General features: G+C 36.1%; 2 protein-coding genes across 2 annotated transcripts; both read left to right on the top strand.

Annotated features, from left to right (window-relative positions):
- The first annotated feature begins 34 nt into the window (after positions 1–34).
- Positions 35–4,348, top strand: LOC114516578 (protein draper-like). The gene is made up of 6 exons (XM_028536104.1): positions 35–55; positions 136–1,202; positions 1,283–1,614; positions 2,667–2,772; positions 2,955–3,062; positions 3,873–4,348. Exons 1-6 carry the CDS (start codon positions 35–37, stop codon positions 4,087–4,089), a joined length of 1,851 nt encoding a protein of 616 aa, XP_028391905.1. The 3' UTR covers positions 4,090–4,348.
- A 2,610-nt stretch (positions 4,349–6,958) lies between these two features.
- Positions 6,959–8,733, top strand: LOC114516577. The gene is made up of 2 exons (XM_028536103.1): positions 6,959–7,236; positions 7,882–8,733. Exons 1-2 carry the CDS (start codon positions 7,141–7,143, stop codon positions 8,731–8,733), a joined length of 948 nt encoding a protein of 315 aa, XP_028391904.1. The 5' UTR covers positions 6,959–7,140.
- Positions 8,734–12,131: the final 3,398 nt, after the last annotated feature.

Below are 12,131 nucleotides of genomic sequence, written 5' to 3'. Positions count from 1 at the left end.
AAACAAAAATAAAGTGCTCTTCTCATAGAAAACAATGATGTTGTCAAATAATAAAGTTCTCAGTTGAAAAGGTCATTGCGATGCTCTAACAGTAACGAAATTTGACGTTTGTTCATCTGTGTTATTCATTTTTAGCCTGGACAAAGCTTGTTTTTGAAAATATGGGATTATGATGATACATCAAGAAATGATTTGATTTACGATGGAAAAATAACCCTCCCATCAAAAGCAAATTACAATTCACAATCCTCTGCCAAAGCTTACACAGTGTACTTTAAAGGAAAGTACGTAACACTCAGGACCACTGTTAGAGTCTACTGTAACCCTGGTTATTTAATACCAGATTGCGCTGAGCATTGTGTGTCCCGGAACGACAGCAAAGGTCACTTTCACTGCGACTACGAAAGTGGCACAAAAACCTGTCTTTCTAGTTGGTTTGATGTCGATAAAAATTGCACAAAGTTCTGTTCACCACAGAATGATGATGAACAAGGGCACTATAACTGCTCTAAAAGAGGAGATAAACTGTGCTTAAGAAATTGGTACGGAAAAAATTGTACCGTGAATTGCATCGAAAACATCCAGACTTTCTATTGTGACGTAAATACCGGAGAAAGAGTTTGTCGTCCAGATTGGTTTGGAAGTAACTGCACAACGTACTGTAGAAGTCAAAACGATTCAACTGGAAATTTTCATTGTAATAAAACCTCCGGTATGAAAATATGCAATGCTCACTGGTATGGAATCAATTGCACAAATTTTTGTAAGGAACAAAATGAAACGAGTGGGCATTACTCATGCAAAAAAGAGAACGGGTTAAAAATTTGTCATGAACATTGGTATGGAATAAACTGCTCAGTATTTTGTAAGGGTAAGAATGATTCAACTGGACATTTTTTCTGCAATCAATCATCTGGATTGAAACTTTGTCATCAGCATTGGTATGGAGCAAGCTGCACTAGATATTGCAAAAAACAAAATTACTCGTCTGGACATTATGTCTGTGATAAACATACTGGTTTCAAGATTTGTTCTGCCAATTGGTTCGGCGAAAATTGTAGTGTTTTTTGTTTGCAATCAAGCAATGACTTTATCGGACATTATGATTGCAACAGAACAACAGGTTTAAAAATCTGTCACAAAAACTGGTATGGGAATAATTGTACGAGCTATTGTGAAGAGGACAGCGATTCTGGGGAGAGGTATTCTTGCAATAGAACGACCGGGGAATATATTTGTCATTTAAATTGGTTTGGAAAGAACTGCAATTGTACTAAAATAGAAAATTATTATTGCAATCAAACATTCAAACAACGGGGCAGAGAATATGTCATCCACATTGGTATGGTTCTGACTGTACAGTCAACTGCATAGAAAAGTCTGAGAATGCTGACACTTACTCTTGCGATAAGAAAACGGGAAGAAAAGTTTGTCGTTCTAACTGGTTTGGAGAAAGCTGCGAAATATTCTGTAAAAGTACAGACGATGATTCTGGTCATTATTCGTGCAATGAAACATCTGGTTCGAAGATTTGCCACTCGCGTTGGTATGGTGAGAATTGCACAATATTCTGTGATGAAGGTGAAAACGAATCTTCCTGTGGCAGGAATGAAGGTAAATACCTATATTTTGTAATTTTTAAATACATGCATATGCAGGAATCAGGATTCGTATTCACATATTCGTTTTGTGTCCGTTTGTTTTTGGTGGCGGTCAAAAGCCCTACTCATCTTCTTGCGGGATAGAAATGTTACACGAAGTTTTATTGGCTCCAGAAAACTTCGCGAAACATCATGCACTGCAAAAAATCTATGAAGAAATCTTACTCAATTATTTAGTATTTGCGAATATTATATACGCAAATATTTGATTTAAAGATACTCACAGCTTGAGTAGGGTAAATTTTACCCTACTAATGAGTAAGAAAGATAGATAATCACCATTATGCGGCCCAATTTGCGTATAACTTCAACGTGAGAAATTTTTCGGCAATTCGTCAACATAACTTGGAATGGTTGAACACGTGGTATTGTTATTCAAAGATGGCAGATCGATCAGAGGTGGCTCACCTGAAATGATTAATTGCAAATATTTCGGAAGCAAATGCATCTTCAAAGGAGAAAAAAGAGTAACAGGAACATAATAGTGAAAGAGCGGCAAAAAGAAAAAAAGAGAAAAAAAATAAAAAAAAGGAAAAGAAGAAAGGTGGCTGGAGAAGAATGTAATGGGTATGAGCAAGTGACACTGTTGTTATGGAGTTGGAAAGGAACATGATATTGTGAGTGAAATGGAATCAATCAAGATTTCAAAATTAGAGCGTATACTTCCAAAATTAAAGCCACAGCTAGTTTATGCGAAGAGTGTGATAAAGCATAAAAATTAAAAGAACAGTGTTAAAAATTATATATATATATATATATATATTATAATATATATATATATATATATATATATGTATATAATTATATTGCTATAGTATTTGTGCGTATATTCTCGGTCCTGTTAAAATAAAGTTTTGTAAGGGATAGTATTGCAAACAAGTAGCTTTGCTTTTAATAGTGGGTGATCTGTTTGAAAAGGTATATGCATTTGTAAGTTTTGATGGTATACACAATTCACTAGTGAAAAATATTTTACCCCTCAAAATATTCGTTTGTTCTTAAAAGGGAGAAGATCGGATTCAAAAGCAGAGGATAACAACGAAATCTGGTTCATCGTTGGAGGTGTAATTGCCGCTTTCCTGCTTATTTTCGGTGTGATTGTCATGATCAGGTACTATGATACATGATGATGGTATATCATTCATGCCTGCAAATTCACTCTAACCTACCTAAACGTGTAGAAATTTATAGCGGTTCTGAACTAGGATGTAATTAAGACACAGTTTAAGTGGTCGTATAAACAACATACGAACAAACTCTTTTGTTTAACTTTGGACGTTTTTTCTTCTTAAGGGTGAGGCGTCGAAAGATGACGACAAAAATGGCCGATCCTGGTGGTGGTATGAACAGACAAAATACACTTACCACGCTAGTGATGGAAAACTTTGGAATCGACTCTGAGTAAGTTTGCCACTGCATGAGACTAATAAATTGAGCCGAGAGTAAGACTTCATTAAATTAAATTGACTGATTACGTTTTTCCCAAACGTAATTTGTACATGGGATTGCATAACACAGTCCCCTCCAGATTGCAGGCCTTAAACCAGCTTAACATCTTTATAACAAAATCTGATTATATATAGTAAGTCTATACATTATTACCATTTGCGTTTGAGAATGAAGCGTGAACTATTTTATGTTTTGAGCATAATGAATTGTCATTTTTTATCTTTAAAAGAAAAGGTCACACAATATAAAATTTCACTAAAGAAAGACAGTATGCTAAACAAACTTTTAGTCAGGCTAAAACCAAACGTTTCAAACTAGAAACGTTAACATTATTTTCATGCTTCCTCTCGATCACGTGATCATACGTGTCGTATCATACATATCTAGGCGTAAAAAGACATTAGTTCCACCCCACTGTTTTGGAAACAGAGATACGACACGCTTAGATGCTTTTTTCTACGGTTTTCGCGGGTTCCGCATATAGTTTCTCCATTGTTGAAGGGTAAAATGGTTAACCTCTTAATTCTCAAGTGGTGGTAATGTTATACGGTAATGCCTGGTTTCCATTTAGTCTTGAGGGCCTACAATGTCAAGGTGGCTGATGATATAGAATAATTTGTATGAATGCAGAAATATAGACAATTTTACAACCGTACTATTTTCTAATCGGTGAACATGACTTGTACAAGACAATTACGATTAAATGGGAACCAGGGTTAAAAAAGTCATCGTGTAATGCGGACGTTTGTCTGTTCCTTTCAGAGACACGAACGATTCACGTGAGTGCAAAGGCGACAATACCACAAACACGCCAGCTGACGAATTTATTGTTTCTGGGAATCCTTTGTACGGAGAATATACTGGAAATCCTGCGCATGAAGAATTTACTGGAAATCCTTTGTATGAGGAATCTATTGGGAATCCTTTGGATGAAACAATTTCGGAAAATCCTTTGTATGAAGAAACGTCCAAGGTGTGAAATTTCGAAAAAAGACATTTCACGTATACGCGTGTGGCTACCACCTCCGCAGGCGCTAGGCAGCATTTCGGGCGATTTCTGAAAATATTTGCCCGAAAGGGCCTGCGGAGGAGGTAGCGCGTGTGGAATAGTTTATGGCTTTTTATAACGATATACTAGGACTCTTAAATAATGCTTTTCCAAACCTTAATATAGTTTTAAAGAAAGGAAATAAGACTTTTTTACGCATGATTAGCTAATAATCACTTCTTACAATAACAGAAATATAATGGAAACTTTTTTATAATGGAAATTTACATTTTGAACTTCTACACATTTTGAAATATGTTTTGTTGTCTGAATATCTAACGGCATTTTGGTTCGCTGTGCAAAAATTATTAAATGAATATTATGAACTAGTGTTTTTGATGAGAAAAATTCGAAAAATGCGAAATTTGAGGAATTTTTTTAACCGACTTGATCCACTTTAAGTTGAAACAAATGTTAGCGTTTAAAATTTGAATGCATAACACAATTCGGTTACCATTGTAAAAGATTTAACTCTAAAAGATTTAACGCTAACTCTTTTGTTTAACTTAAACTATGTAATTTTATCTATCAACGAAGTTGTATTTTGATTTGGGGTTGATTTGAGTACGATGTCAAATGCTAGGCATTGCTTGGTATAAAGTCGTAGGAAATCTCGTCGTAGATATTACGAGTAACTTAATAAAATGTTTGGGTATAATTATAAAAGAAATGGAAACTGACCGAAATTCCCACTAACAGCTTATTGTCGTATAAATTCACAATGGCAAAATGAACGCTAATACCTACATGCCGACTTAATAAAATATACAATATCTCGCCCCAGCGGCTCGTCCCGATTCCCCAGTTGTACTCGCCATCGCACGCATGTTCATCTATAACTAACTATGCGTATCAGTGGCGTAACGATTCAGGGCTCAGACAGGGGTGAACCCTGTACTAAAATTAGGTTTTGGGGATATTGGGCCCTTTTAATGTTTTACTCGAGTGTAGTGCACCTGTTACGGTACTGTTGACTTAATGCTACGGTATTTAAATTTTAACAACAGGTTTTGAGATGTTTTGATACACCTTTATGATATTTTGGCAATGCGTTCCTCCTAAGACTCAAGTCTTAACATATTATTATTCACCATGTGCATTTATTATTATTATTTCCTGCTGTCGTGGGCGCACCCACATAGCGCCATCACAAAGGAACGCCACCCCTTCCTGTCCTTTGCTGCCACGATAGGCCCCTCGTACGTTATGGACTCCTGCAAGTCCCTTGTGACTGCGTCAAGCCAGCGCATGCGGTGCCATGCGCATTTATATTTTACTCTCATCATTAAGCTTCATCGAATCCTTAACGAATCCTTCCATGGCAGGCTGTCGGTATATATGGTAATTTTACCGCGGCATGCTTATCGACAAGGACGTAATTAGCGCGTTAATTTGACAGGCGTGTATTCATAAAATTTCTTTTGAAGGCGCCATCTCATACAATAAAATCCCGTCGGGCAGAGGAGTAAAAGGCGCTGTAGCACTATGCAAGTGCTATGCAAGTGCTAGTTCCTTGGAACTTGCAATGCAATTATAACTTTGAGGGATGTTAATTCGTAAAGAGTGTTCGAAATGCTAAGAATTAAATCGTTAGCAGATAATAAGAAATATTCGTATTTCTCAAATTTAGATCCCTCAGGAGTAGAACCGCTTTGCAAGTTGCAAGGATAACAAGTGTATAACACCGCCATATTAAAAACATGCACCCCACCTCAATTATCGCATCTAGTTACAGCCCTGTCTATCTAGAATAGACCTTAGCGGAAAAACTATTATAGTAGCTATTAGCACGTCTTTCACCATCTTGGCAAAGCGTTATACTTTTCTCTTTACCCCCACGGAGACATAAGCACGTTCGGTTTGTCAGCTCACTTACATACCCCCCACACACGTATACTAACCTGACTCATATATGGAGCGATAAACACCGCAATTTTTCTTGAAAAGGCACCGAACTTTAACATTTCAATATTACATTGTTTGTAAAGTCGTGCCGCGCCAAGTATCGCTGTGGGAGTATTTATTAAAGCTTTTTCATTTAGTGGATTTCTCCTTAAATATATAGATTTAAAACAAATTGCAGTTTTTAGTAATTGTGTCACTGTTTTAATTACTTTTTCCCCATTTTTATGTTTATATACCCACAGGCGCTCATTTATTTTGTTCTTCGAGAAATTTCCAAAAATTTTCCAAACATTGGGGATTTTTGAATAATTGAATTGGTGCCATGTGGACTTTCTTTTATATGTGTTCATATGACATAGAAAACAAATATTTTTGGACATAAAGATAAAATATATTTAGAATCGCTCACACGTTTTTAGGTCAGCCAAATCTATAATAGCACATAGCCTCCTCCACAGGCCTCTCTTTGGGGCTTAAAATATTTTTTTATAACTACTGATCGAGGTACCGGTTTAATTATAAAACGACCCAGGTCAAATTATTTTACATGGCAACCAAATATGCGGGAAGCTATAAAAAGAAATATGCTTATACTGTAGTATAAATTAAACCGCTGACTGACCAATTAAATTCTAATAACTCTGCCTGCAATCAAATTGCGGCTAAATATGTTTGCATTACGAACCGCCTTTGAATATACCGTGCCTTTATAAACTAATGTTATGTAACTATACAGAAGCATTATCCAAACTTTCGTGTTTGGAGAGATTATCACGCAATCTAAAGCTGCAGTAAATTTCCTAGTGTCCAAGTTTGTCGAAGGTAAATTAAATGTTGGGCGAGCTGTTTGTCGATTTTTTATCGGTGCTAGTTGTCCTTGTCCTCGTACATCCTTCAAGGACAGTCCAACAACTGTGCAATTCCTGCACGCGAGTAGATTTTAGCGTCGAGCATGGAATCGCGGACAGAATTTTCCCGGAAGACCGTGTGTTTGAAATTAAGACGGTTGAAAGTGCCACGGAGTGTTTTGCTGAATGCTCGCTGGATTGTCGCTGTTTGTCGTTCTCCGTTTGTGAAATGTCCTGTCACCTGAATTCTGGAAGTCAAAATTTGACGCGAAGTCCTCTGGTGCACAAGCCTGGATGTCGATACTATGAATTTCCCACTCCAAAGGTAGGTTGTTGTGCAGTGTCTGAGACTATCTTGGCTCTACAGGCCTATGTTTTTTGTAAAAACTAACTTTGACGAAATACTGAGACACACAGCCTAGACACGCAGTCTAGACAAGCGGCATAGCATGAATTCAGGCTTCCGTCAGGCAACGAATTAGTTTACGAGTGAAACAAAATTTCCAAAGCTTTGTTGGTTTTACTTATCAAAATGAAAAAAATTGTCAGTAGGCCCCTATAATAGTATTTTTATAACCCAGGTAAAGACATAATAAACCTTTCTATTTTACTTTTTCTATTTTAAACCTTTCTAAGTTATTCCACATGAAGTTATAAAACGATTGTGGGGGGCGAACATTCGAATTAAGAATTCTGGCAGACGTTTTAACTTTCATGATGTAAATGATTATTAATAGATCTATAGGTTGCAAATTAATATCATAGGCACTGCAAGAAATTTAGCTTTATGAATCCCGTTCCGCCTTTTTTTTTGTGCCGAATCGAATCCAAATTACCTCAAACAATTAAAGACTTTAGCTCATTAGGTTCGGCACATGAAAGTCCGACGTCTGAAACAGAAGCAGTAGAGCGAAAAGCAGGTAAGCATGCACCGTCTGCATTTTAATGGCTGTATTCCATGCTTGTTTAGAATACATGCCTCGAATCGCAAAGTCGACAACCTATTTGTTGTTTACCCTCGTCTGATCTGTGCTTCAACGGAGGATCCTGCTCTGAAGACGAGACAAGGAGATTCAAATGTCAATGCGCGGATGGTTACTATGGAAGACAGTGTAATATTGAGAATCCTACAACATGCTTGGATTACTGGACAGATCAAGTGAAGCCGTTGTCTGGAGAATACAGCGTGGTCGGCCCTGACGGAAAATCTTATAAAATCTTTTGCGATTTCGACTCCGAGGACAAGATGGCTTGGACACTTTTTCAGTCGTTCGATGTCGCCCACGAGGCTCCGTTAATGTATAAGTCATTATCCGCGGATTTACCACTGAATGAGCATGATCTGAACTGGAAGCTGTTTCGCCTGCCAAAATCCGTTATGTCATCCATGCGGTTATTTTCCACGTTTTGGCGGGGAACCTGTTCCTACGCAACGTATGGCGTGGATTACAGAGATTACCTTAGAGTGCGTCTATCTATGATGAATCCCTTAGATTACAAAAAGTATTATTCTGATATTAAGACTAATCCTTGTATAACAGTCGATTATCTCGACATTAAGGGGAATAATTGCGAAGGTTGTAGTCAGAGTTTTCTGCAGCACGATACCAATGCACTTCACATGAAACCAAAGCAAAGTCGTGAGCAAACAAGTTGTACTTTTAACTCACTCGGCATTGAGTATAGATGTCCTAATGGGGGTGGACGTTATGCGCATATCTTAGGGCTATATTCTAAGACTTGCCTCGATCCGAATTATAGATGCACTCTAAATGAGAATTCTACAACTGAATTTTGGTTCGGTGCTAAAAAAACGAATTAGGTCCTAGGAATATATCCATTGATTTACCTCATATAACGGTGTTTGACTTACACAATGGGGCAGTAAGAAGTAGTGGTGTTTAAAGGCAAAAAATGTGTCATATATAAGCAATTGACTTGCGAGTTTATTGAAAGAATAAATTATGTTTAGGCATTGGAAGTAGTACAAGAATATATATATAAGAATACTTCCGCTTGATAGAGAATCGTTTAACCAAATGCTTTCAGTATTTTCAAGATGTTACGATTTTTTTTTCGTTCATTTCCTTAAGTTTTTAAATTTCCTGACAATTAGTACAAAGCCGGTTGTAAAAATAAACTGCTATACAACTATGCAGTCAAGTCATAGTTAACTAATACCGCAACAAATACAGTTATAGACGTTATAACACACGCTAAAATCTCACGTCTTGTAATAAATATATAAACAAACTGAGAGGTTTCACCATTAAGAGGTTATATCAACTGGATTTCCGGTCTGTCCCAAACTGTCAGAAAACTTGGATTGGAAAGTACAACTCGCCGATAAAGGCTATAGAAACTTTTTTTGTTGGAAATATGTTTGGGAGGAGAGTCGGAAGACACAGAGAAACACGAAGTAACCTTTTAGAAAAGAAGTAAAAAACTATGGCATGTTCAGGCACGATTTTGAACTAATATTTGTTTATGGTTAGGCAGCTAATTAGTATCGAAGTGAGTTTTTAGCATGAATACAATTATGTATATAAAGGATGGAAAAATATAAGTTAAAAAGTATAATCATAATGTTAGTTCACTACTATACAATCGATATTATAACCATGATATATTAGTTATAAGTATGTTTATTTATATAACTTTAATTATTCTTAAATTACTTATAGAAGAGAGTACGTCTAGCTACAATTCATGTAAAGATATTTCTAAGCATGTTATTGCTGTTCTGCAAATAAAAAATATATCGCAGTTTAGGGGGGAAGTCCAGGTCGTCAAAGCACTTCTTGACTATAAGACTATTTTGACGCAAAATAAGAAAAGTCACAAGAGAGAAACAAACCACTGACATACGCACAATTTTCTGAGCAGCACGGGGTCATCAGATACATCAGATAATCATCGGATATACATCAAATGGGGCCACATGGCATCTTCATTTAATTTTGGCACCAAAAACTAACTTGAAACAAGTCATCTGATTTTATATGTAGGATTTAAAAACACTATTGTTTTCAATTTCAACCTGAAATAATTCCTATACTGGCCTAATTTCTAATCCAAAAATTAGAAAAAAAAACTCCGAGTATACTAGTGTTAACACAAGCGATATGACAAAATATTCTAGTTAATAGATGTTATATAGAGATCTAGAGTATAACCCAAGATGACAGAAAGTCCTCGATTCCAATGAAAAAATCCTATATGAACAAAGGTGGGAATGCAAAGTTGAAAGTAAACGTAACCGCATAAGGCAACGTTGAAAGTAGCTATTTTTTAGAAACATTATTATGGGATTTATTATTTATGGATTATTATATTATACGAGGAGCGAAATCCTCATCAGTACTCCTTCCATTTCAATCGAAATTTAATTGAATAACTAATATAGGACATTTCAAAAAATAGCTAGAAAACTTAGCTTTAAATGGGTAAACGTGACTACGAAATATAGTCGAAACGAAGAAAATTAAGATTTAAATTTAGTTTATATAGTTAAAGTTATATATTTCCGAATCTCATTAAGTCGAAACGATCAAAGAGTGTCATGTTAACATAATAAATTATGTTTTATTTTAAAAATACACACCTTTCTATCATTTTGAACATATATATGTAAATTCTTTGACTGTTTTAATATTATACACAGGACATAGGGAGTCATACGATACAGCTGCATTCACCAACTGATTAATAACTCTTGCATATAAAGTGCTCATTGACTTCGCAAAATTACGTCGCCAATCAGTGACGGTTTCTTGATTATGAAATTTATTTGTAATTTTCACGTTAGTTTTAAGTGCTGCATTTGCCAACTGTTTAATAATAACCGTTGCATTATAAAGATAGCGCTCATTGCATGACTTCGCTAAATTACGTCGCCATGCACTTGACGGTTTCTTAATCTTAATTATGAAATTTATTTGTAATTTTCAAGTTGGTTTTGAGTTTTATCTCAGCATACCGATTTACTTGGTATGTTTGTTTGGGATAATTTCACATATTTTTCTCTTCATTTCGTTCATAAAGGATCCGTTAAAATGCTTTCGAAATTCGGCTACATATCTCGTTGCGCAATTAGCACTTTCAGACTTCGCTGTGTGTTTGGTCTCGATGCTTTTTCTGAATTGTTCAATGCTACCTTTGGTCAGAGAAGTTATGTTCATGGTTCCTACGGGAATGTCTGTCACGGCATTAATTTCAATATCAATCGACCGCTTCCTAATGATTGCCTATCCTCTGAAGTACCGCCGTTATATGGACAACAGAACACTAATGTTTTGGCTCCTGATTATTTGGCTGCTTTCATCAATTTACCCGGCGAAATTCACGATTGTGGGTAAAACAACGACTGATGAAATTTCCCAGAAGATTTTGATGCTAACTATAACCATATTCTCAACAACAATGTACTCGTTGACCTATTTTAAACTCAAAACACAATCTCGAGACATTATGTCTTCTAACAGGGAATCTCGTGCAGAGCAGAATCGACTGTTAAAGGAACGAAGATTTTTAAGAACCATAATTCTAATAGCAAGTATCACTGTGCTTTGTCTCTCGCCTCGTGTAATTTTGGATACGGTAGACGCTACCGGAGATATTTGGTTAAAACTGAACAAGAGAACTGCTAGGATGTTAGGTCGCCTCTTCCAAGCGCTCTACACAATTAATTTTGCAATCAATCCATTAATTTATTTCCTGCGGTTGCCGAATTATCGGAATACCTTCAAATTGCTCTTTTGGAGTAACTCACATTGATAGCAGAGTTGAATATACAAAATCCTACCATTAAGTATATTATACAGGTATAACCATTTTGCTTTCAAACTTTAAAGAAAATTAAAGCGATAACTCACCTCGCTGAGCACTTTGTAAAACCATGAATCTAAATATGCCTGCACCATTCAGATTTATTTCAGCTTTATTATAAACCGTCCTGCTGGCAAATAAGTTCAACAAACGTCTGACAGCCTAACTTTAAAATCATTCGTTTTGGAAATGTCCATTAATCCATGCACGAAATTTGCCAAAGACAGTTATAATGTTGAAGCAAGAGAATTATTTGAAAGCAGCTGAACACATGGTGCAAAGCTCGTGTCAAAAATAGCGAGTTAATACTCGCTGATTTACAATTCAAATGTTGATGACAACATGACAAAAAACTTTTGTTCTTTCAATACCCAGAGGATGTTTCACACTATA

The sequence above is a fragment of the Dendronephthya gigantea genome, unplaced genomic scaffold (assembly GCF_004324835.1).
Source record: "Dendronephthya gigantea isolate DGI-Jeju-01 unplaced genomic scaffold, DenGig_1.0 000006F, whole genome shotgun sequence".
In the NCBI taxonomy this organism is placed as follows: domain Eukaryota; kingdom Metazoa; phylum Cnidaria; class Anthozoa; order Malacalcyonacea; family Nephtheidae; genus Dendronephthya; species Dendronephthya gigantea.
The sequence above is the reverse complement of the archived record's forward strand: the minus strand, read 5'-3'. Positions and strand labels throughout refer to the sequence as shown.

Coding starts and splice junctions, on each gene's coding strand:
- LOC114516578 (XM_028536104.1), top strand. CDS start 35: ATGATGTTGTCAAATAATAAA. Junction 1,615..2,666: donor TTCCTGTGGCAGGAATGAAG/GTAAATACCTAT, acceptor TGTTCTTAAAAG/GGAGAAGATCGGATTCAAAA. Junction 3,063..3,872: donor AACTTTGGAATCGACTCTGA/GTAAGTTTGCCA, acceptor TGTTCCTTTCAG/AGACACGAACGATTCACGTG.
- LOC114516577 (XM_028536103.1), top strand. CDS start 7,141: ATGTCCTGTCACCTGAATTCTGGAAGTCAAAATTTGACGCGAAGTCCT. Junction 7,237..7,881: donor ATGAATTTCCCACTCCAAAG/GTAGGTTGTTGT, acceptor ATGCTTGTTTAG/AATACATGCCTCGAATCGCA.